The sequence below is a fragment of the Gavialis gangeticus genome, unplaced genomic scaffold (genome assembly GCF_001723915.1).
Source record: "Gavialis gangeticus isolate Ggan-Ray unplaced genomic scaffold, GavGan_comp1, whole genome shotgun sequence".
NCBI classification, from domain to species: Eukaryota; Metazoa; Chordata; order Crocodylia; family Gavialidae; genus Gavialis; species Gavialis gangeticus.
This window is the reverse complement of record NW_017729024.1, coordinates 87,668,656-87,692,935: the sequence shown is the minus strand read 5'-3', so window position 1 is coordinate 87,692,935 and position 24,280 is coordinate 87,668,656. Positions and strand designations below refer to the sequence as shown.

At 40.6% G+C, this 24,280-nt stretch overlaps 1 protein-coding gene across 1 annotated transcript in view; it reads left to right on the top strand.

Annotated features, from left to right (window-relative positions):
* Positions 1-24,280, top strand: part of HABP4 (hyaluronan binding protein 4) — a 30,845-nt gene that overhangs the window by 659 nt on the left and 5,906 nt on the right. The window contains exons 2-7 of the mRNA XM_019518222.1: positions 9,057-9,217; positions 10,013-10,174; positions 10,356-10,427; positions 13,261-13,344; positions 21,569-21,737; positions 23,518-23,700. Of these exons, the coding sequence (XP_019373767.1) occupies positions 9,057-9,217; positions 10,013-10,174; positions 10,356-10,427; positions 13,261-13,344; positions 21,569-21,737; positions 23,518-23,700 (831 nt within the window). The remainder of the gene's footprint in view (positions 1-9,056; positions 9,218-10,012; positions 10,175-10,355; positions 10,428-13,260; positions 13,345-21,568; positions 21,738-23,517; positions 23,701-24,280) is intronic.

Sequence of the window (24,280 nt, the reverse complement as noted above, 5' to 3'; positions counted from 1 at the left end):
TTTTTTTTTTCCTTTTAACCCCAGAAATGTCCTGAATCCCCCCCCCCCCCCCCCCCCCTTCTGCTCAGTAACTGCATCGTGAACATCCGCAGGCGGTATTTGGCACCTGAGACCAGTGCAGGTCCTAGGCTTGTAGGCATCGTAAAGGGCTGACAGCCAGGCCTTGATGATCTTTACCTGGGCTGGTTCTTTCTATAGATTATCAGGTTATCAGCCCCTGTCATGTGTGGTTGTAGCCAAAAGGTCCAGATTTTAAGCAGCAAGACTGTGCGGGAAGTCATGGATTCCTTGCCGACGTGACTTTGATCTTTGTATTTGAGTTGATACCATTTTAATGATTAGAGAGGAACACTCGTGGACTCCTGAAATCTGTTGCCCAAACAGTTCTGATTCGCAGTCTCTGCTGTGGGAAGGGCCAGACAGCCCAGTTAAATGTTATGAGTTCACATGTTGTGATGCCTTTATTCACTTTTCAGAGCGGTGTTTGCAACCTGTCAGTTCTGCAGACACACCATGGATATTTACCATATTCAGATGCAGTGAAACTACTCCAAAAATCAAAAAGGAGAGAAAAATATAACAAAGCATAGGTAACTTACTCTTCAAAGTGCATGAATCAGGAATTTAGGAGAGCACTGACTAGTGACTTGTGACGCTGGTTTTGTTTTGTTTCATTTGGCATTTTGAAGCTGAGTCCAGACCATGTCAAAAGAAGGCTCAGTCATTTAAGAGTAGAAGTCTGTTCCTGGAACTGAGGTATGCAAGAGAAAGGGAAAACAGTTGTAGGGAAAGAAAGTGAAATGAATTCTGGATTGATCTGATTTTGTATGATCACAGCTGTGTATTGGGCCACATGATCCACCTGATTGGTTGCTAAGCCTTTCAGCAGTGGCAAAGAGTATCTTGTTGTTACCCAAATTAAATGCTTCCCAGTATGCTTGCTGCTTATTTCCTTAGCTCAAGACTAGCAAAATTCCTTGGCTCCTATTGATTGAATGGGTATCACACACTGCTGCACTCCAGTACTCTTGAATGTGGTTTGTAAAAGCATCTTATTTATTAGGCTTATCTATCCCTTTCAGTCTTCAGTCTAACATATTCTCTTATTAATGGTGCCCCTAACTTGTATGTAGCTAGATATGTTTGCCAACATTGTGATGTCTTAATTGGAAGAATTCCACAGTAGGGTATATTTTGTCACTTAGGTGTTTGTTCTGGTACTCTAGCATCTATGCTGCTACTCAAAATCTATTTACCTGGTGTTTTTGTAGCACCTCTTATAGTGTAATATGGCCAGAGTTTGTTATTTTTGCAGTCTTCAGTGGTTTCACGTACTCAGGAATGCTTTCTTGTTAATGCCTTCATCAAAGTGAGCTCTCTAAAACCTTAAACTTCTCAGGTCAATAGCAGTGTGCGCTCTGTGGGTATGCATGTCCATGGACGGTTTTAATGGGTTTTGTTCATCCCTTGTCTTCATTGCATTATACCAGTTAAAGTGTGTGTGTGTGTGTGTGTACTTGTGTACTTGTGTATAGGTGACATTGGTCAAAAACAAATGTAAGAAGAAGCACGAGCATTGCAAAGAGAGTTCTATGAATGTGGCTAAACTGGCTTGGAATTCTTCAAAGGTCAATTCCAGGAAGCTAATATTTGAGCTGCCCAAGACTGCAGAGTGATTTGATGCTAGAGCTGCCTCTGCAGTGCAGATCTTGCTCTTCTCAGTCTGGCAGGGCAGCTTTTCCATCGAAATGTCTGGGAGTATTATCTTCAGAGCTGGAAAATGCACCTGAGGGCACTTTGATGTATTTGAGGTCTTTGAGTTCATTGGTATTCAGCCTCAGGTCACTGTATGGGAGCATTTTATAAAGAGGAAGAAGATACTGTAGAGATGGCTAGCAGCTCCATAATGTGAAGCCATAATTGCCAAGTATGAAGCAGAGAAGAGGATGTACTTCTTCTGTTTTACAGTGCTGCCACAAAACTAACAGCATCATTCTCAAGACATACCTTTCTGTCTGCATTTGCAACTGTAGGACTTCATAGGGCGGGGAAAGTGCTCTTTGAACTTAGTCTGACACTTGGGTTCTGTGTTCTGATGTTTTTGGTGGGTTGACATCACTTTGTTTGTTTATGTGGGTTCTGAGCATTGTTCATTGGGTCTGTGCAATCATATTGTCACAGCCATTAGGCTTTCCACGTAAATGTTGCCTGTAACCTCAATATCCGGAAGACAACTTTTTGAGAAATCCATCCTTTCCTAGGCAGAGAGCCACTAACCTACAGCCATTCTGCAGAGAAGGAGAAAGGGTGCCTTATTCCACATATTGCCTGCTAATCAAAATAAGGCCTTTGTATTCCAGATCTCAGGAAACTAAAACGAATATTTTGTCAAATATTGAAGATAGTGGCCCCTAGTATTGCTGTGTCTTAAAGCAGGGTTGGCCACCTTGGATCACGTGTGCCATAAGTGGCATGGGCAGCCTCTGTGTGGCTTGCAGTGGATATGGGAGGGAGCACAGGGCAGGGAGAGGAAAGCAGAGGAAGGGGATCGCAGTAGCACTCAGGGAGGATGCAAGGCTACAGCTGCAGTGAAGCATATTTGCACAACGGGTAAACGGGTAAATATATGTGCTTTCCTTGCAGAATTGACTGGTTAGGGACAACACTGAAAAATGTATTGTGGTTTACTGTGAACCGTAATGTTAGATTACCAAAACTCCAGGCTTATCCCTGCGGGTAACTGAAATATGTAGGAACCTCATCAATTGAAAGCCCTTTGGGATCTGGTATAGGATCCAGGGGATTGCCAGTGGTTGGCAGAATATGCCATGCTTTTGCTTATTTTTAAGTTGAATTATCATAACCGTAGAGTTTTGAATAATGCCCACATCTCTGTAAGGGTGCAATTTTATTTTTGCAAATTAGTGTATACTTAGAATTGTTTTTTAAATACATTTCAGAATGTCTTCATCTTGTTTCTAGGCTCACTGTAATTAGAAAGGGTTAGGTGGGTTGTGTGTACAAATCCTCCAAAGGTGTTTAAAGGATGACTGTGTTTAATAATGCAGTGCTATGTGGGGATCCCATGTCTTCATGCACTAATGCAGGGGCGGGCAATTATTTTGGGTGAAGGGCCGCTTACTGAGTTTTGGCAAGCCATTGAGGGCTGCATGATGGGCAGCCGGGGGCAGTAAAATATTAACTTTCCAAATTTTTTTAGGGGCCCCGTGGGCCGGATAGAATGGCTTGGCGTGCCACATCCAGCCCGCGGGCTGCATTTTGCTCACCCCTGCACTAATGTATATACCCATTACAAAGTGTATTGAGCTGAAATATCCAAACTAGCTCTGAAACCAGCAGCAGTGTAACATTGCTAGGTTGGGCATCTCTGGATTGTACTGCTTTGTGCCATGTAGACATACTTCAGGTGCTTAACTCTGTCAAAACTGATGGGAGGTAAGTACAGGTTCTCAAAGGCATTTAGTCACTTTGTTTGAAAAATCAAAACTGACTAGTATTGATTGGGTTTAAAATCTGTAATTTTCACACTTACTTTTTCTTTAAATTCAGATTTTAAATGCTGCAAGAAGCAGTTCTTTATTAGTTTTAGTGTGTTCCAGGCAAATGATTTGCTAAATCACTTAGCTCATGTTTAATATGTTAAAGCCTTTTTTCAGAAAGATTTGAAGTTTACCAGCTTGAACATCTTGTGTTGATTCAAAACGTACTAAATTTTAAAATTAAGCTTTCAGACTACTCGGGTGCTTTATGTTGAGAGCTTAATACTTTAATGTTATGATTTGGTGGTTACAGGAGAAGTTCTGTTTGTATTTAGAAAGTTGTATAAATCCTACCTCGTTTGCCTTGTTTCAACTGCTGTTTAAAAAAATCAGATACTTTCAGGTTAGCTCTATCTAGTGAAGTCTGTAAAAGCTGCAAGGTGTCTTTAGTGCACAGGTTTTTTTTAATCACTCGGGAGTCCAGAATGCTCTTTTCTGAAGTATCTGACAAAGTGAGAACAGAGCTTTTGGCAGTAGCTAATTATCTTACTTTTTATTTATTTATTTTAAACCTCTCTCTGTTCTTCAGACTAGGATATTTATATTCCTTCCCTACTCTTCTGATTTGGCATGGATATTAACTCTTGTTGTTTTAATACATTTCTTGTTTTCTAGGCCTTGAACACTTTGTATGCCTGGAAGTGGGATGTGAACTCTTGTAGGTAGTGTGACATCTGTAATTGTGTATCTTGATGTTAATTAACATTCGTTCTTAGAACCATGGGCAAATTGCATTTGCCAGCTCTTTTGAAAAGGCCCAGTAAAATGTAGAGCTTGCATTCTCTACCAATGCAGGCAAATTAAAACTGCTGATCTTGCATTAATAAAAAAGCTCTGTTTAGTTGAAGTGTCCAAAATCTCTTTACTAACACTTTAAATGACTTCCTTCCTATCTTTGTTGTGAAATTTCTGGAGGTGGCAAAACTGGGACATAATCCCTGATTATTAAGATTGACTGACTGTATTGTTGTCACCATCGTAGAGCAACAGGGTACTGCATGTTTTGAGGAAGTTTAAATTGTGTGAACTCTGTAGTCAGTGATTTATAAATGACTCACTCGAATATAATTTTTCTAGATATGTAGTCATGGGGATTGTGCAGGGGAAAGCTATTGTTGGCATTTTTGTAACTGAGTGCTGGCATATTGAAAATACTTCCAACCTGTGATTTTTGTATCTTTTAGTTTCCTTTTGAAATATTGCATGACCTAGAGAAATCTAAATCTCTTTATCATGGGAAACTTTCTAGTAGGAAGTAATTAAAGCAGTTGCATGTAAAGGATGTATTTAGATTGCCAAGTCAAATGTTAGGGTTCTGTAAACAATTTTGAAAAACTAGTTTTGCCCATGCACAGTTACATGCATCTCTTTCTGATTTTAGAGTGAGCTTTTTGTGGTCTTCATTACTATATTTTAATGCAATATACCATTTTTGGAAGAAAATTAATCTAATACTTCTGACTTACTGAATCAGGAATAAACTCATGTCCCTTTTATGGGCCATATTTTATGGTAGTGATCCTAGAATTATTCATTACCAACCATTTTAATCCCCCACCTTCAGGCCAGACCATGTGGTATTCCTGCCAGCTCTAATATATAATTTGATCTGTTTTGATCTTTCACTAAATTCAGAATTTTTTGTGCTGCAGGCTTTTATGAGGGGCAAGCTTCATCGGTGCATATTTTGTGTTGAGATGCACAAGGGAATTGAAATGGTGATGCTTATTGGGAGAGAATGGAAGAGGCTTTGAATTCTCCCTTTTTGGTCTGAACAATTGTAAGAGCAGCCAGCTTCCCCAGTTTGTCCACTTCCACTTCAACTCAGCAGGAGACTGGGCTGTAGTTGGCTGATTTCATGCTTCTTTGCTCCTGTACATTTTTTGTAATACTGTGCAACGTTGCACTTTTTCTCATCAAGCTTTGGTGTTAACAGTTCAGTGAGATGAGTGGGGTAGCTTAACGTCCTTCAGAATCATTTGTTTTGATCTACCTGGTACTATAACTTCATGCAAACTTCCCTGGATCAGTTGCTTTTTTTTTTTAAATTAGCCTTCAGAACCGTAAGGTTTAGAGTCTATATTAAAACTCTGCTCCAGAGTGTTTTTGTTTTGTGGAGAATTGAACATGTAACAGGCTTCTTAATTGCCCCATGTTAAGGTCTATGCTGTAAGTGCTCTTTCTGAGAAGATGCATTACTGCGGCTGTAACAACAGCTCCTGTTACGTTAACAAGTAACTCTCTTGCTGGAGATATTAACCATTTTGGCCAAATTCTAGCATTACCTAGTGTATACAAATTTCTTGTTCAGTTGCAGATGGATAATGTCCTTTCATTATGGATACACAGTATGTATGTCCATGACTAAATCTCAGTCAGATTTCAAATGGTTATATTCAATTTGTACATTGCTTTAGGTTCCTGTTCTGTATTCAGGATACTATGTCAGTTATCTTTTATAAGGTCGAATTGCCTAGAGCATTCTAATTTTAAGCTGAAATATCTTATATTTCTCATGGAGCATGCTTCTTGCATTTGCAGCCCCGTAAACTTCTGTGGAATCATTAGGTTTCCCAAAATCAACAGGGTGTCATTACTCCTCACTAATGATAAATATATGAATGGTTTACAGTGATTCAAATGTTCATTTTTTTTTCCCTTCCCTTTTTATATATTTAGGGCCTGGATTCAGGCTTCACAAATATTCTGTATTCCAAAAGGAATACTCTTTGTACCTTCAGGAACAAGCACACATTTCATTACCCTCCTAATAAAGCTAGTGGTCTGTGATTCTGTTTTAGAAAATGGATAGAAATGTTTTCATACAGCCTGTAAGCATCCTGAACAAAGCTTTTGGGATTTAAATCCTCATCTGTGGTGTTTGCAACAATTGTATCAGTGCAGTTGAATGAAAGTGAAATTGGCTGTCTGTGGCTATCCAGACTAAAGCAGTGAAATGCAATAAATTGGCTTATGTACTGAAAAATAAAATAGGAAGTATTTTTAAACAGTGTTGGACAATCGGATAGAAAACCTCTTTTTAAAATAACAGCCTTTGCCTGCATCTGGGCTAATTTTGATTCCTAAGCAAAATTCGTAAGTAGTGCTCTGAATGTTTGAGTGGATTTGATAAGGCTAATGCCGAGACTGAACGGAAAGAGGCTCTGTATGCAAACTAAATCTCGATGAGTCTTTTTCTCAGCTGACAAATCTAATTGAACTAGAAAATATTTCTAATGACTACCAGGATTTGAACTCAAAATGGACTTGCTGACCAGTTATTTACTTGTATGCGGTGAAGAGTTGAATTCCAGTTTGAGAATCCTAAACAGCAGTTGTAAAGTAAAGAAGTTATTACTGGAATGTGCATGTTAGAAATGTCTTTCCTACTACTACGTGTAGTCACATTTTACGTTATCTATGTTAACATGTTAAGTATCACATCTCCCATGCTATGGACAGTTGTGTCCATATTTTTTTTCCGTTTTTTCCCTTACCTTGCCCATCTTTAGGTAAGGTAATCCAAAATTGCAACTCTGAACTGTAGTAAAGCTTCAGTGGGCTAATGATGAAATCCAGTATAAAATTAAGCCCTGAATCTCTTGGGAGTGCCAGAATATTCCTTCAGTCCTCTTGTGGACATCTAACATATTTTCAAGTTCACAATAACATGCTTTCCACTAGAGTATTTGCCTCTTTCAATGAATGGCTAGTTATTCAATATTTTCTTTCCAGCCTGTGACATTGGACCTTAATATATACCATTAAGGTCCTGCTGACAGTAAAGTTGTTTTCCTTATGAGCATTTCCCTGGTGGTGAGAATTAATCTCAACTGTGCCCCTATAAAATTTAAGATGCTGCTGTTCCCATTTTATAGAGGCAGAAGCCACAATTGTCACATCTCAAGTAAGGCATTTCAGATTAGTGGACACAGCTATGCCTTGCACTTTCCAGAGTACTTAGTGTTTTCACTGCTCAACTCCCATTTAGTTTAGTTGGAGTTGAAAGTGCACAGGACTCATCAATAGTAGTTTTGCATTAGGCACTTAAAATGAGGAATCCCCAGTTAGTAGTTGACTAAATAATTTGATTTGAATAACTTTCTGAGCATCACATAGGGGCTCTGAAGCAGTAATGTTCAGTTGCCTTAAATAGGAGACTCATGCAGTTTCTTGCTTCATCTATTACACGCCTTCCAACCTTCTCAGTTGAGATGAGTGTCCTATAGGCAATGGTCTTATGGATTTGGAGAAGAAGGAAGAAAAGGATCATAGCAATGGGTAGAAGTACATGATTGCATAGTTAGACTTCCATACTGCATATGTACAAGTGGCCAAATAATGGTTACATGGGCAAGTCTTCTGATCCTAGGGTTCATCTTCTGGGTTGGAGCTTAAGCGGACAGCATAGGTTCCTGCTGCTTGCACTAGTGGAGTGACAGATAGCTTGTGCAGTGGTGGATTGCTATGGGCAGACATGTCACCCCTCACTTTAAAAATGTTTGTTTTTAAAAAGGATAGGGGAGTGCTTGCAGTTCAGGAGCATGTAAAAACTGTTGTTATATTTATGTTGTACTGGTGTAAATGGAGTTAAACTTTTTAAGCCAGTTTCATTTTAATTTTTACCTTAGATTTAATTTGCTTACATCTATGTACTCCTAGAGAAGCATAACTGTTATCTGTCTACACCAGGCTTGTCCAACATACGGCCTGCAGGCTGCCATGCGGCCTGCCAAGCCATTTTCTGAGGCCCGAGGTGCTGCGACGGGAAATTAAAGTAAACACTGTTTACTTTCGTTCCCACCCCTTGTCCCTCTCCCAGCCCTTCAGCAGCTTCCTAATTGGGGAGGGGGTGGTCCTTTGGCCAGCCCACTGGGTGATGAAAGGTTCATGATCTGGCCCCACATTCAAAAAGTTTGGAAACCCCTGGTCTGCACCTGTGCTTTTGCCCATAGGTTTCATGGCTATTTGCTGTACAGGAGAACAGACTTGGGAGTCCTGGGTTCACTTCTAGAGGAATGAGATCAAGTGGGGGTCTCTGCCCTTTTCCAACTCCCGGATTTTTGACTTCTGTCCCTGCTGCTTTCCACTTGATGGTTTTTCCAATAGCCTGTAAACTTTTTCCTTGTTCTTTTATTCCAGACAGGCTGTTCCTTCTTTTTTCTACTTGGGTGCAGCAAAAGGATTACTGAGAGTACAGGAGGGAGAGCTGGCTTATTGGTTGCTTCAGCTATTCCAAGAATGAGATTATAGTTGTGGGGACAGGGAGGTAACAAACACAACTGAACTTGGTTAATTGAAAATAGGGTTTCGTGGTTGCCAAACACTTTTATCTGACTACAACATCACTTACAGCTTATATTGGAAAGTATGTTGGTGGGAATATAGGGTGAGGTGAAACAGAGTCTAGCTAGTTGTAGCCAATACATTTTAGCTAATAGTCAGGTAATTGCAATTTTATTCACTTACTTTGCATAAGTTTTAACTTCTTAATTGTGTTCTGCAGGCCAGAAGCGAGCCCCTAAACGGGGAGACCAGCAAGGATGGAATGATAATAGGGGAGCCGAAATAAAACAAGAAAAAACTGAATGGAGACCGTCTTTCAGGGAATACCGTCCCTATGACATGGAAAGACAAACGGAATTCTCAGTGGAAAAGTATGTACCATTTATGGAATGACAAGGTGTTCTTCAAGGGGCTGGATATTCTGAGAGTCCCTTATGGGCACTGCTTGGTGTAGACATCAAGATTACAGTAAGGACTACACATTTAAATTACAAGAAAGCTCAGACCCTACAGCACAACTGTTCTGCATCCCCTAGTTTCTTTGATCATGGGATATATGGTGTGTGGGGGGTGGGGGGGGTGAGGACTTATGCCATCTCACCTTAGCAAACTTAGTTTAAAAACTGGCTGTTTCTTATGCTGTCTACTTTCTGCCAGTGAACACAAGTTGTTCTGTTCCAGTCTATGTATAAAGACTGACAGAAGTTTCTAACACCTATGAGACAGCCTATCATGAAAAGACAGATCAATCTTAAAAACATGCATGCAAATTTTTAAGATGAAAATGGGGAGAAAAATTAGGGTTTATTACTACCTATCAAAATATGAAGGTTTTTGGTACATCTAGAGAAATCAGTTCTAAAATAGTTTTACCCTTAAAGAACAAAGCACATGGGTAAAACTAAATTGCAGCTGTAACAAAGGAATGCAGTTTTGTGCTTCTGCTCATGTTCAGTTTCTTGGCCGTAAAGTTGAAAAAGTGTTGTGGGGCCATATGAGAGTTAGTTAAGGTATAATCTTTAAACTAAAAAAAAAAAAAAAATCTGGTTATTTTAATTTGGAAATCAAGTTACTTTATCACAGTGACTACTGTATTCATGTCACCACAATTTTAATTCTTAAATTCTTCAGTAGGAATAGCCTGACTTGCTGCCTTCTTCTTTCAGGCCAGTAGATCGATTTGACCGGGAAAGGCCGATGCGAGGACGTGGGGGAGGAAGAGGTGGCATGCGAAGTAGAGGAAGAGGTGGTGGAATAAATCGAAGCTTTGATGGTTTTGACCAAAGAGGGAAGCGGGAATTGGAAAGGCAAAGTGGGAGTGATAAAACGTAGGTGTTTTTTTTTCTCTATTGGTGTCATCTAGTGTATTGGAAACAGTTGTCTGAAATATACCCAAAATACTGATCTCTTTGGGGTGAAACAGGGGTCATCAGATTCTTGTTTTTTAGTTTGCATCAATAAGATAGGAAGTTCTTTCAATATTAAAAAGAATGCTGTTTCTGTCTCTAGAGGAATCAGAGCAGAAGACAAAAGGGGTGGAAGTGGAACGCGCAACTGGGGAACAGTTAAAGATGATCTGAGGTACAATGCGGGTTTGTGCCTGTTCTGGATTATGACACTTTCCATAAAGTAATAGGCTTGGTCCAGTCCCACTTCTCAGTAATTCATGCTTTGTGTCATTCCCTCTGTTATGTTGAACTTGCCCACAAAAAACACTGAGGAGCCTGCTTTTCTGTTTGCTGAGACTGTAGGTCCTAGCCCAAAGGAGAATGTCTCAAAACTGCTTGCCCATGGCCAAATAGTCTCTTGACTAGAGTGATATATGTAGTATTCTTTTCAGTGCCCTAGTAAATAGGGTGCTGGGTATTGTCTAGAAAAATACATTCTTATGAAAATTATGTACAATGTTAAAGTAGCATAGAGCTTTTAGGAAATGTATCTTTGTCTAAATCAGTAGTCCTCAACCTCATTAGATTCCAGGCACCCCTCAGAAAATGATGTCTCAGCTTTTACTTGTTGTTTTTGACTGTAGAAAAATGTTGCAAAAAACTAAAAGATCACAACAGGTCAATATTTTAGATTTAATGAATTCTTATTTATTCCTATTCTTCTGGCCTGTTCTTGTGAATCATGTAAGTGTGTGCATACCTGACAATATTGCATCACACCCTTCAAAGGAACTCACCCTGGCTGATAATCACTCATTTAAATCTATTGTTTGGAATCTCTTTCTGCCTTGAAACAAGCCACATTTTTCATTCTTTCATGTGGTTCCTTTGGAATTGGGATGCAGTTTCGAGACGTAAATAAGAATTTTGGTGCTATGGAGAGGCGAGTTGTGTGTTGAGCACTGTAGGTCAGGGGAGAGGTTTTGAGTGCTTTTCCCTTTGTACAGGGCCTGCTGCCCAAAGTGCCTGGAGGGTGTCTTTCTGGCACCTCTAAATTGACACCTGGGGCTGCTAGCCTATTTGACTACTGGCTATGCTACTGGCTATTTCAGCTAAACTTTATTGTGGTGAGTGGATATGTTGGCTCTCCCCAGCAACTTTTCTCTAGAAGAGAGGACAGGATTAAGTTGCTTACTTAAGTCCTCTTGAGTTGATTTATGGTGGTGTGGGGTAGTGAAACTCCGGGGTACAGCAGGCCTATTTTTACTCGTATTGATTTCTCATGAGCAACTTGCTACATTTTTGCATATAACCAGCTTTGTTAGATTTATTAAAACATGATTTTTTTTCAGGCTGACTTGAAATAAGATTTTCAAGGATCAAGTACAGGAGAGAAAATAGTGTTAGAAAATAGTGTTTATTTATTTATTTATTTTTTTAAATTTATAATAAATTGGAAGGTGTTTCTAAAACACTAAAACAAAAAAAAATCCAAAACATTCAGATATCCAGTTCCATTGGAAGCTTAAAAAGCCAATAATAGGGGGAGCTAGGTATGTGAAACAACACCCAAGTGGCTTTCTGTACTTCTAGCTACTACTTTCTCATAAAACATGGGAAATACCCCATGAAGTCTAAAAATTGAAATGATCTAGGACAATACTTGTTTGGTTTTTTGGGGGGTTTTTTTTGCTTTTTCTTTTCGTAGTACACCACCAGTTTGTAATATGGTTTTCCAAAAGAAGTTTAGACAGACGACTTCATGGAATTAATGAAAACTGTATAAAGGTCAAGAATATTTGCAGTTATAGTAGTGTGTTGATTCTTATCTGGCTACACACTTTTTTTCAATGCTTTCTATTTTAATACATCATTGGGCATAATTAAGATAAATATTGGTCCGATGAAGTGTTTGCTTACATGATGAATGAGTAAAATAACATGCATATGCACATTGCACCCACACAGCCTGCAACCCTAGTGCTACTATTATTTTTGATTTCATAGATTTCATAGACGTTAGGGCTGGAAGGGACCTTGGAAGGGCAGGAAGTCAGCTGAGGTCATAGGATCCCGGCAAAATAAGCATCCAGTCTACTCTTGAAGGTGTTCAATGTAGGTGCTTGAATCACCTCTGATGGCAGGCTATTCCAGACCTTGGGGGCTCAGACGGTAAAGAAATTCTTCCTTATGTCCAGCCTGAAACGGTCTTGCAGTAGTTTATAACCATTCGACTTTGTCATCCCTTGGGGCGCTCTGGTGAACAAACATTCCCCCAGATACTGGTGGTCACCCCTGATAAACTTATAGGTGGCCATCAGATCACCCCTGAGCCTGCACTTTTCCAGGCTAAACAGCCCCATGGCTCTCAGCCTGTCATTGTAAGGTCTGTTTTCCTGACCTCTGATCATGCATGTGGCTCTTCTCTGGACTCTCTCAAGCTTCTCCATATCCTTTTTGAATTGTGGAGCCCAAAACTGGATGCAGTACTCCAGCTGTGGCTTCACCAAGGCCAAGTACAAGAGAAGAATGATGTCCCAGGATTTTCCTGTTAAGTCTGAGCTTCCCCTTACCAGTTTTTCATTGATTAAGAACTGATACTAAAGCTACAGAAAATATGCTCTATGGTAATTGTATAACTGTGAAATTTAATGTTGGCCTAACATAGAACTGTAGAATGATATAGCATGGTGATTTTAGATTTGATCATTCTGGATTTTTTTGTCTTAGTCTCAACAAGTATGCTTTTTGTTTCCACTCTTTCTAGGGTAGTGCTTCCAGAGAGAGGATTTCCACTGTTTGTCATTATGTAGACAAGTCTTATCTAGCTTACTACATCAAACTGGTCTCCTTTAATTTTCTTGGGTGATCAGTCAGTTTGTAAAATCTTCTTGTAGCACCCCCCATGGAGTTCTGCTCTGAGTTTGTCAAAGAATATGAAGATAGGGATATTTGTAAGGAAAGTAATACATTGTGTAAGGCTTTTTTTCCCCCCAATATGAACTGGGTTTCTTGCTGTCTTATAGTGAGATGGAACAGACTGCCCCCATGGAAGAGACTGTGGAAACAGTGGAACAACAAGGAGCACCTGAAGGAGAATCTGTGAACAAGTATAGTCTGATTTGCATTTTAGAAATAAGTTGTTCAAACAAAACTGTGCATTGGTTATAATATTAGCTTGTAAGGAGATGACCTAAGGGCATGTCTTTACAGGCTTGCCAGGATTTTGATGCTGTATAAACACACCAGAAATTGCCCACTTTCTCTTATTGCCTGCAAAATGGGGTCCTTATCTCAACTGGGGCCTTTAGGTGTCATCTTCCATACAAATATTGGAGAAACAACTTCCAAAGTAGTGGCAGTATCGGTCTGTGTGTGTGTATGTATGTGTATATAAAAATCAAAATTTCTATAGCCTCTTGTAAACTTCCATTTTTAACTAAATAGTGTTCCCTAAACTTTTTTTAATTTTGTGAGGACTGTAAACAGCATGCTACATGTTGCTGTTTTAATTTAAGATCTAGTGCAGCACAGTCACTTTACTCTGTGGCTTCACTTTACTTTACACGGTGGGTAAATCAGGCAATTCCCTCATATCAGTTGGGTGTTATTTAAGGAGATGTATAAAGGAAATGTTTCCCTTGAGCTACCTGTAAGTTCATAGTTAGCCTTCCTCTTGCACCTCGTTTAAAACCAACAAAAAATCTCTACTGCTTAAATATATTTCTTAAAACGAAGGTAAATGGAGTCTGTCCCCTGCTCCTGTTTGGTGTCAGGATGTGAGAACTGAGAAGTCTTGCTTCAGAAACCTGTGATTTGCCCCGGATTTTGCCTAGGCTTTTTGTTTTAAAATATTTCAAACTTAAACACTGTAGCAAATAACCTGTAGTTCAGGACTTGTGATAGGAAAGTAGGGATCCAGCCAGCTCTTACCTTTTGAGTTTAGGAAGAAGTTTTCTAACAATTAACTTTCTCCTTTGGCTGACTTTGAGGTGCAGATATAGTTATCTAGTTATAAATACGGTACTTGGATAACTAAAACTCCAAGAATTAAAATTTTAAATATATAATTTTAGAACTTGGAGTTATAGTTGTTTAAGTTGTCTGTTGCTTCACATCACTTGCACACATGCATGTTCTTTACAAAGACGTTCACCTACAACTTCAAGTATAACATTTTCTGACTTTTTAAACCAATAGCATGTATAGATTAAACTGACTTAAAGTAATGGTGCAGGAGGGGCTGAGGGAAGGTTTTTCTTTAAGTTTAAATTAAGGTGATTGAATTTCCAGAAACTTAATGTGGGGTATATAGGCAATAAAACAACTCTTACAATGAGCGGGCACCATACCAGTATAATCTAACAAAATAGCAATTCAGTGCCTTCGGACTTGTCTAGTGGCACAAGTCATTTCAGAGATCTGTGTCAGTTTCCATGCTGTAGAAGCAGAAATCAAATCCAGCTGTTGTGGCTCTTCGTAATTTGTGTTCTGACATCAGTTTCTGTAGAACATAAACATGAAAAGTATATCCAACAGTAGGAGGCAGAGGCTTTTGCCTGAGTCTGCTAGTTGCTTCTTGACTATAAAGAATTATTAAATCCACAAGCTTATCGCTTTGGTGCCATTTGAGACTATTTGGCTATAGTGCAGATGAGATTATTTTGCAGGCAGGATGACTAGAAACTTTTCCTTCTAAACAAAAGTTCAGATGTTGGGAGGAGTTCACAGATATGTGCAAAAATGCACAGTGTATGTACAGGTTTTGTGAATGACTTTTATATAGTATCTCAGATTTTAAAAAATTATTTCCACCGTCAGACCTGGAGCTTTGCTGCAGCTGCCTAAGGGTTGAAAAATGACAACATAGTGATGTGACACCTACAGAGTCTAGGTGTGGGAAATCAAATCAATAAATGCTATTCCCAATATATAATACCTCTTGCCCAAAGTCTGACTGGAACTGGGTTTTTTAATTGATAACTTTTGCTGTTTCAGAGCATTCTAAACAACAATTACCTGTTCTGGGTTCCTTAATGATCTAGTTTTTGGGATGTTTGTGTGTGTGTGTCTGCCTGCTCTCTCGAGTTGCTGTTTTATGGCAGGTGAGGTAGCACAGCTGACCCAGTTCTGTTTTTGCTTTGTTAAATGGGTTGGGGAAAGGTTGTGTCAAGGCTCTTTTGACTCTTGAACACAGCTATTTTTGCAATTCCAGCCACTTTTTTTCATGACTGCTTGTTTTCACACATTGCCTGGAAGATCCATTTTAGTCACTTCCTCGCTGCCTCAATGTATAATCACCAGTCCTTTAAAACAAGGTAGTTCTAATTTTTCTGTAGATACACCATTTACTTTCCTGGGCTTGAATTTGATAACCTGGGAAATCTTAACAGCATTTCTCTGCGAGCTGTGTAAACTTGTCTGTTGTCATCCCTAAAACCTTGTCAGTGTTGCTGTTAAACTTCCATTTGCAAAGTGTTGCCAGGAAACCAGTTAATCTGGTATTTAGTGTAACTTATCCTAGTTCTGTTTTGCCTATACCTCAAAATTGTTTGGTCTGTTTAGTAATTTATCTCTACTGTTTTCTTAAGCCTCATAATTTTGTTCATTTTATTAATGTGTATATTATGTTTTGTGCTACAGGTAGGTTAAAATATGAATAAATATTGGTCATTTTGTAATCCTGCTTTTATAATTTGGAAATATTTCTGTTAGGAATCTTCATAATTCATTTATGGACTGATGCTTTCTGGCATGCAGATGATTTAATTATTTATAAGTTCCTCTCCCTGTTTGTTGCTACCCTTGCTACTTTATTAGTATTTATACCTGGTATTGGGTGTGCCCTCCAGCTGTTTTCTGGCATCTAATCAGTTTTCAATTAAGTATTGTGCCAGTATATGTGCTCCTGGCCATTCTTTAGGAAAACTTCAGTTCACACATGTTGGCTCACTGATCCATTTGACTACCCTTTAATCATTATACAAAGTTAATCAATAGAATTGACCGAGTCTTGTAGGATACTTTTTTTTTTAACAATTTCTCATTCTTCTGCTAAATTAGTAGTGGGGAATGTCTCAGATCTAAAGCTGGTTTAAAGTTTGTTTCTTGGCATCTTGATTAACCTTCTTTTTTTTTTTTTCTTCAGCATCTGGCTATTTTCTTTTAGCATTATACTTTGGCCCTTGAATGTACTGTTGCTGGGACTCTTTGAATTGGACTCATCAACTAGCTGCCTAGTACAAATTGAATCTCTGCAATGGAAGATAAATATCTCCTGCTAGTAGAAGATTGTTTTTTAAGTCTTAGCAGTCTTTTAAGGCATCTCCCTGGCTTGTTTGTCACTAGCAAATTACTAATGCAGCCATACTGGATGTAGTTCCTTTCCCAGCTCCACATTTTGTATGTTTCATTCTGAAAAGGCTGCTCAAAATTAGAAAGAAAGAGGAAGATGTTCTAAATAACCTTTTTACTTTGTATTAAGGTAAAAAACCTTAACTACACAAAGCCCCAGAGAACTATGAACACATTTGAAATAGAGTAATAGGAGCCATTTTTAGAAACTTAAATATATCCAGAAAAACCATAATTGAGTTGCAACTTTGTTTAATTGGTTGTGTTGACAGGCTCTAATCGGGGACTTGAACACTGTGCAGTATCTCTTATTTCACTGCCTGTTAGCAAAGGAACTTATAAATGTGGGTAATGACAACATGCAACAAGTGGATAGAGCAAACCAATAATGGTGAAGGATGGGAAGATGGCTTAGTATACTATATACTTACCCAAATCCCTTTTGAATTCAAGACAACCTCCCCATAATTGGATTCTATACATGGAAAAACTTTATACATTTGTTATAATTTTCCATGTAAAGAATGTGTTTGTTAGGGGGCTACCTTTTTGTAAATTTGCTATCCCCTCCACCCCATTCTCCACACTGCTGTGGTGTGGTAGGCAAGGAGGCAGACCTTTGCCCCTTGTTATCTGTCCCCCTCCATCCCTGGCCTTGCTTTCTCCTTCTGCAGAAACTCTGCTCCTGGTCCTGAGTGGTCAGCAGCAGTGACCCCAGCCCTAGCCCAGCTTGGTCAGGGAGAAGTGGCCAGCCTGTTTGGGGCTGGAGGAACCTGAGCTAGAGCAGAAGATAAGGGGGGAAGGGGATAGCTGGGGAGAGGTGGAGGGGCAGGTTGTGTGGTCTCTCCAAGCTGCATATGTGGATCTCCCCCTCTTCATCTCTCTTCTGTTTCCTCTGCCCACCACAGTCTCCTGGCTGCAAAGTCCCTCCCCTGCCAAATGATTCATCCCAGCCTGGGGCAGGTAACAACTTAGCTCTGGCTTCAGCTCAGAGCTTGGGGCCAAAAGTGGAGCTGAACTGCTACCTGATGTATGCCACTACTTGTATCTAAAGCAAGATTTTTTCCCCCTCCATGTTAACTGGGGTGGGAGGAAAGCATCACTTTTATTTGAATAAATACAGTATATTGAATAGGTAGCTTTGTGTGTGCCCAGTTGATGTGCACTAGAAGTCCATCTAAAATGCTAAATGTATGTTCCTCTTTCCCATGTCTTGATAATAGGAGTTGCTGGTCTTGGAGAGTTTCATCTGGATTTACTACTTAATTGCTAGAGAGCTGGTACTTCTAAGTTAGTGGTCAGCATTTGTTTTTGTTTTTGGTGGTGTTTTTTTTTACAAGCTTCAGGCTAGAAAGACCCATTAGGGTCAGAGGTGCGGGAGAGGAAGTGGGGCACTATGATCTAGATGCTTTTCCCTACCACAGGATGGTGGGGAAGTGTCCATCACTGAAATCGCATCTCCACAGGTTTGATCCAGTGGCTTCGTCGCCTGTAGGTTGCCCACCACTGACCTAGACCAGGGGCTCCCAACCTTCTTATGCTGCGGACCAGCAAACCAAGGATCAGAAGTGACCGCGGACTGGTAAACTGCAGACCAGCAGTGACCGGCATACTGTGGGCAGACAGCTAACCCTTTTCTATACTCTGTAAAAGAGGGTTGGCTGCCAGTCCGCAGTTTGCCAGGGTCCAGGGGTTGGGAACCCTGACCTAAATCATCTGACTTATTATGGGCAGGGATCCTGGTTTCCATTGATCTTAAAAAAAATCACAAAATATGTGATTAAAAGCCCCTCCCAGCCCTGCTGGTGCTCCTCACTTCATTCCTAGCCCCCAAGACCTGCTAGTGCCACTTGCTCCCCTGCCCTCCCAGCCCTGCTGGAGGGGCCTCCAGTTGCTAGGGCTGTGGGGCCAGGGACCTGGGTCTGCAGCCTGGTGCCTCTGAAAGAAGGCAGAGACTGCTGCAGCGGAGCAGAGCCTGGCTCCCCTCTCCCCCTTCGCTGCCTGCCATAGGCTCAGGTAGGGTGGTGCCAGCTCTGCGCCACAGCGTGCACTCCTGGAAGGCAGGGGGAAACTGTGTTCCTGAGATCTGTGTACGGGGGGGAGTGGGTGCACATTGCGGGCTCCCACCCTGTTGTCCTCCCCTGGGGCCTCCGCAGCTTGGGTGTGACCAGGTGCTGCAGGGCGGAGTGCCACTGTGCAGGAAAGCTGTTTGCAGCTGCAAGCTCTGCGCTGCTCTGGTGACGCATCCCCTGTGTGTGGGGCTGCAGTGATGGGTACAACCCCGCACTGCTGCCTTTGTTGCCCTTGCACGTGCCAGGGACATGTCACAAGGGCATTGTGGAGCTCAGAGCTGCAAGCAGCTTTCTTGTGTGGCTGCACTCTGCCCTGCAGCACCAGGTCGCACCTGCTGGGCTGCGGAGGCCCCCAGGGAGGGCAGCAGGGAGGGAAGCCCAAGCTTGCAGTGCACCCCCACTCTACACTCTTGTCTGGGGGGGCACAGGACCCCCCTCTTCCCCAGGAGTGCACGCAGCAGCGGGGAGCCACCCAAGGCCCTGTCCTGCTCCTCGTTGGGGCCCTGCAGCTATGCGCTGTGGCCTGGCCCCAAGCCCCATGTAGTGCACTTATTCCAGCCCTGCCCAGCTCCCTCCCTCCCTCTCTGTGGGGGCCTCACCCCTGCACTTACTTGTGGGAGCTGATCTCCAGGCTGCCTGGGGCCATGTGCATGTAGATGCACGTGGTGCATCCTGCCTGACTGCCCTCTTCCTGCTCCCTTCCAGCCCCCTGCAAGCTGCAACTCTGCCAGCTTGCAGAGGGCTCATGGCAAAACTGCAAAATCTGTGGGTTTCTCTGTTAAAACGACAAATCTGCATTTTACTCCAGGAAGGGGGGAAATCTGCATTTTTATTTTGTTTTACCATGGGAAACGGAGAACCTGGATCCTTGGTTATGACACCTGTCTGATGTCTCTAGAATGTATATACCAATATGCTTCCTTGGCAACTGACATGAGGCTGGCTTTGATTCAGATCTCTGCCTATTGAATGTTGTAGCTTCCTCTTACTTTTTGAGCTCTCTAGTATTCAAAAATGATCACGTGTTCTTAAGTAGCAGAATCTTTCTCTTCTACCAATATCTGTAATTCTTGAGAGGAAAAGGAGGGTGCAAGAAGAAATAAATTATGTCCTTATTTATGGGACATGATCTTTTGGCTTGATTCTCCACTATACTTTCTTAATTTCCACTACTCCTCACTTCAGCTTGGCAAATAAATGGATTAGCAAATTTTTCCTTCTTTCAAAACTGCTTTTCACTCTTCAAGGGTCACTGTTGGATGCTCTTAAACAATTTTCGGTCTTGTACTGACCTTGCTTGTAACCTGGTATATATAGAAAGTTCAAATCAAAGGTAGGCAAGCGCAGTTCCCAATGAAGGAATATCAAGTCCATGCAACTTGTTTTAACAGACTTGATTTTAAAAAAACAAACAAAACCCTTATCATCCAGAAGCTGAAATTTTAAATTACTTTTTCTGTATCTTATTACTTGATTACAGAATGTGTCCTGCAAATATTTACTAGGTGCACTCGTATCATGTAAAAATGTACTTGACGTGCAACTATCAGGTTTGACCCTCCCCCCATTCCTTTTGACATGGAAGCAGGGAATCGGTCTCTCTCTTCTGTCTGTACTGTGTATGGTGATTAAAAAACCTTGAGCTTGAGCTTTCCCAACAAGGTAAACAGGGCTGGGAGGCAAAGGCCTTTTCCATACATGGCCTAACATAACTTTTTAAGATAAACAGTTTAATCAACACTGAGTTTTCAATAATTGCAATGGTGTGTAATGAAAGAGCTTCAAGCAGCCATGATTTGAATCAAGAGAGACTTTATAGATCAAAATCAAGACTGTGATCTACAGCCAGAAGAAAATAGGCTCGTAAAGAAACTAAATATATTAAGCGTTCTCTGCAGCTAATACTGTAAAACAGGCAATAGCTTTCTGCAGCAACCATAGCTTTGAAGTAGGCCGGAAAGGAAATCGCATGGAGCATATTGTAGTATTATCTGTGCCAGACAGGATTGTCTTGGTTTGCATAAAAGGATGATAGGTAGTCTGTGTCAGCTTCTTATGGAGAAGATCTTTTTTGGTTTCCAGCAGCCTCAGTGTTGGGGATCCTTGAATGATAAGATACAGAAACATCTATTGACCAGTCAGAAAAATGGTAAATTCGCACAAGGCAGACTGTCTGCCATGTTCTAGAAGTTCCCCTGGACAGAACTAGTATTAGTTTTTAACCTGATTGACCCTTGGCCAATTTGAATTAATCCATTTCTGCCATGACGAGGAAAAAGATGGCTCCAGTGTTAGATCCAGATGGTTTGTTACCAACTGTGCAATCAAGATTTCTCTTTATCCTTATTTATCTGATGTGCATAAGAGACGGTGAGGGGAATAAAGTACAATGTTATGGAATTCTCAAATAGAAGGCCATTGAAGCAAATAGTAATTGCTTAAAAAATCACATTGTGGGATCTCTTGAAGTGAGAGAACCCCTGAAATTGTGCTTTTGTTTAACCTGTTAGTCCTGAATAACTCAACAAAACCTGATCTTTTTGCTAGGAGTAGGTTTACTAGCAAAACTTGAGGGTGATTGATACACCAGGTTAAAAGCCAGACTGCTTGTCATCAGGAATTCAGTCCTTCACCCTTTTTGGTTATACAGACATGTTGGAGCCTTACCACAACAAGGGAAATTAGTGGGTAGTAAGTAGTTAAGAGGCTTGGATCAAATATCATGAAACGTTCCTGGGAAATACTCTCTCTCAGAGAATCATCTGAGAAGAAATATTGGTCCAAATACCTTTTATTTTAGAGATTAGTGGGAGGGAAAGTTTGTTCGGTTTTTTTCTTTTATTTTCTTTTGGTTCTACCTGGCATGTTACAAGCTAATGGTTTTTACTTTACAACTATAAACCTTTAGAGTTGCTGAAGGGGAGCCAGTGGAAGAAGTAGTTCAAGAAATGACGTTAGATGAGTGGAAAAATCTTCAGCAACAGAATCGACCAAAGCCTGAATTCAACATCCGGAAGCCAGAATCCACTGTTCCTTCCAAAGCAGTGGTGATTCACAAGTCAAAATATAGTGATGATGTAAGCATTGCCTTAGGAATTCTCTAAACTTACTTTGGTCCAGGATTAGGAAGCTGGCTTTGTATTAAAAGTAGCGAACAAGATGAACCTGAACAGTTTGGAAATCGGCACTCAAACTTCTACCTGCTATAGTCACGAATGTCAGAAAATCCTGCCTTGGATTCCATCGCTGATTTACTTTCCCCACCTGTCTTCAAGCATCACTTTTGCATTGTATACATGAACACCTAGCATCACATAAATGTGTATCTAAACTAAGTTTCAGTTCCATTTCATGATTTATTCTTAAAAACAAAATTGGAAGTCCGTCTCCTTGCTGCTGTCACTTGTATGTAGTTGTGAGAGCTCCATACTAGACACTAGAGAACTCACGGTTCACTATGCATCTCTTACGTTTTAACTTTGAGTCACATTTTCAAATACCCATTTAGTTTACTTGTCATTGTACTAATGCACATTGCATGTGTGTTCTAGAGATTCCATTTCCTAGCTTCAGTGTTAGTGCAGGTGCTATAAGTGTCTTATATCAGGTCATTGTTGCATTGCAACTATTGCTGGAAAACTTAACAAAGCCTGAAGGTTTTCTGGATGTTATGGTCCTGCCTCTTGCAAGTAACCCTGAAGAGCTTATTTTATACTATTTTACTTTTTCTGAACTCTTCTTCTACTTGGTGCCATTATAGTAGTTATAACTAAAGTTTAATATGGTGAAATTGTAGCTCTAGTGATGTCATTAGGTCCAGGACTTTACCTAGACTGCTTAGAGGAGAGCTTTGTGGTCAGTGAAGTAGTTGTATGTGTTAAATGCCTAGCATGATGGGAGAGCTACAGTCCTTAATTAGGATACCTATGACCTATTGCAGTATGAATTTATTTGAATTTATAATTAGGATGCTGGCATATTCTGGTTATTGTTGGGCTGCCATGAGCTTCATGTACAGGGTGTACTTGTGTGGCTTGCTTTAAAAAAAAACAAAAAAAAAAAAAACTGTGTGGTTTTTGGAGGGCAAGGGAATCTAAAAACTGAAGAAATTAAGCAAGAAATTAATTTTCATGTTCTGGAGAATGTGCCTTAAATTAGATCTAAAATAAACTTGAGTGTAGGTCTTGTTTTGTTTGTATAATTCCTAAATAGACTTTTAGCTGACAGTGTTGAGGGACACCAGTGAAAATCACAGCTTAGCTGTAGCGGCTTGCCTTGTTTGGTACAGGTATTGCATAGGATGGGCAATGTATTGGACTTCAAGTGCAGGTCATGAGTCCCTGTATTTGAATTGTATACCTGTGTACTACTAATATGGTGTAAAAGTAGTAATGGAAAATATCGAAGGAATGTTATAATTGTCACAATAGCTGTATTGCAAGGTCAGCACAAAAATGGTCCAATAAAAACATGGAAGCTTAGCTGTTAACTATTTCTTTCATATAACCTTTCCAGCGCTTATTTAGAAGGTATCTTGTAAATAATCCTCTATGCTAAATGTTTTGATCGCATTTGAAAACTGCCTGGATCTTGCCACTGTGCATTTGCTCAGCGTGGGGTGACCATAAAGCCCTCGTCCACCCTTTTAATAGCATAACAGTAGCATGGGAAATTTGTGTTCATAATTCCAAACAGCTGTAGAGGTGAGACAAGTTGTAGTTGTTTCTTCTGCCCCTCATCCCACACTGAATTATTTGTAGTAAAGAAGTCTGAATGCTTAGTGTGCTGTTTGGTGTGTGGCAAAGCACCTCTTGTAAGGCTGTAGGTAGGAAAGCTAATCGGATATATTTGTTATAGATGCAAAAGGAGGATTCTGAGGACGACTCCCACATTTTCCGGAGAGCAGCTAATGACATAACTTCTCAGCTGGATATTAACTTTGGGAATCTTCCTCGTCCTGGGCGTGGGTCTAGAGGAGCGCGAGGAGGCCGTGGCCGTGGCAGAAGAGTTGAGGATCCAGGCCCTAGACCAGAAGTGGTGGTACTTTTATTTTGTGGCTATACATTTTTCTTTATACTGGGTGGCTTTTTTTCTCTAAAGTATTCATGAGCAGGGATCCTAGTTTTCACCATGGAATCTGTGTTTTCCTGCAACATGCTGAAAGTGAGGCGGTGCCCCGCAGCAAGCAGTGCCATTTTTGCGCTTTCTTATTTTTGCTGCGGTTTTTGCCTCTTGGCCAATCAGCAGCAGGCATAAATAAGAGAGTAGAAATTGCGTTGCTCACTGCAGGATACTGCCAGACTTCTGGTAGGTCATGGGAACATGTGGACTTTCGTGTATTTTAAACAGATTTTTTCGGCTTTTTTTTTTTTTTTTCCCGCATGGAAAACTAAGATCTCTGCTTGTGAGTTCGGTGATTTTTGTTTGTGATTCTTGATCCATAGTGTGGTTGCAGTATAACCTGATATTTCATCTTCGGGGAGAAATACTAGTAAAGTTAATATTCAGAGGGTCAAAGTTATGGTCACTCTGCTGAGAAGAGAGGATGCAGGATGGAATAACTGCAATTTTATCAAAGCCCTTGTTCTTAAAAACAAAACAAACACCCCCCCCCCCCCCC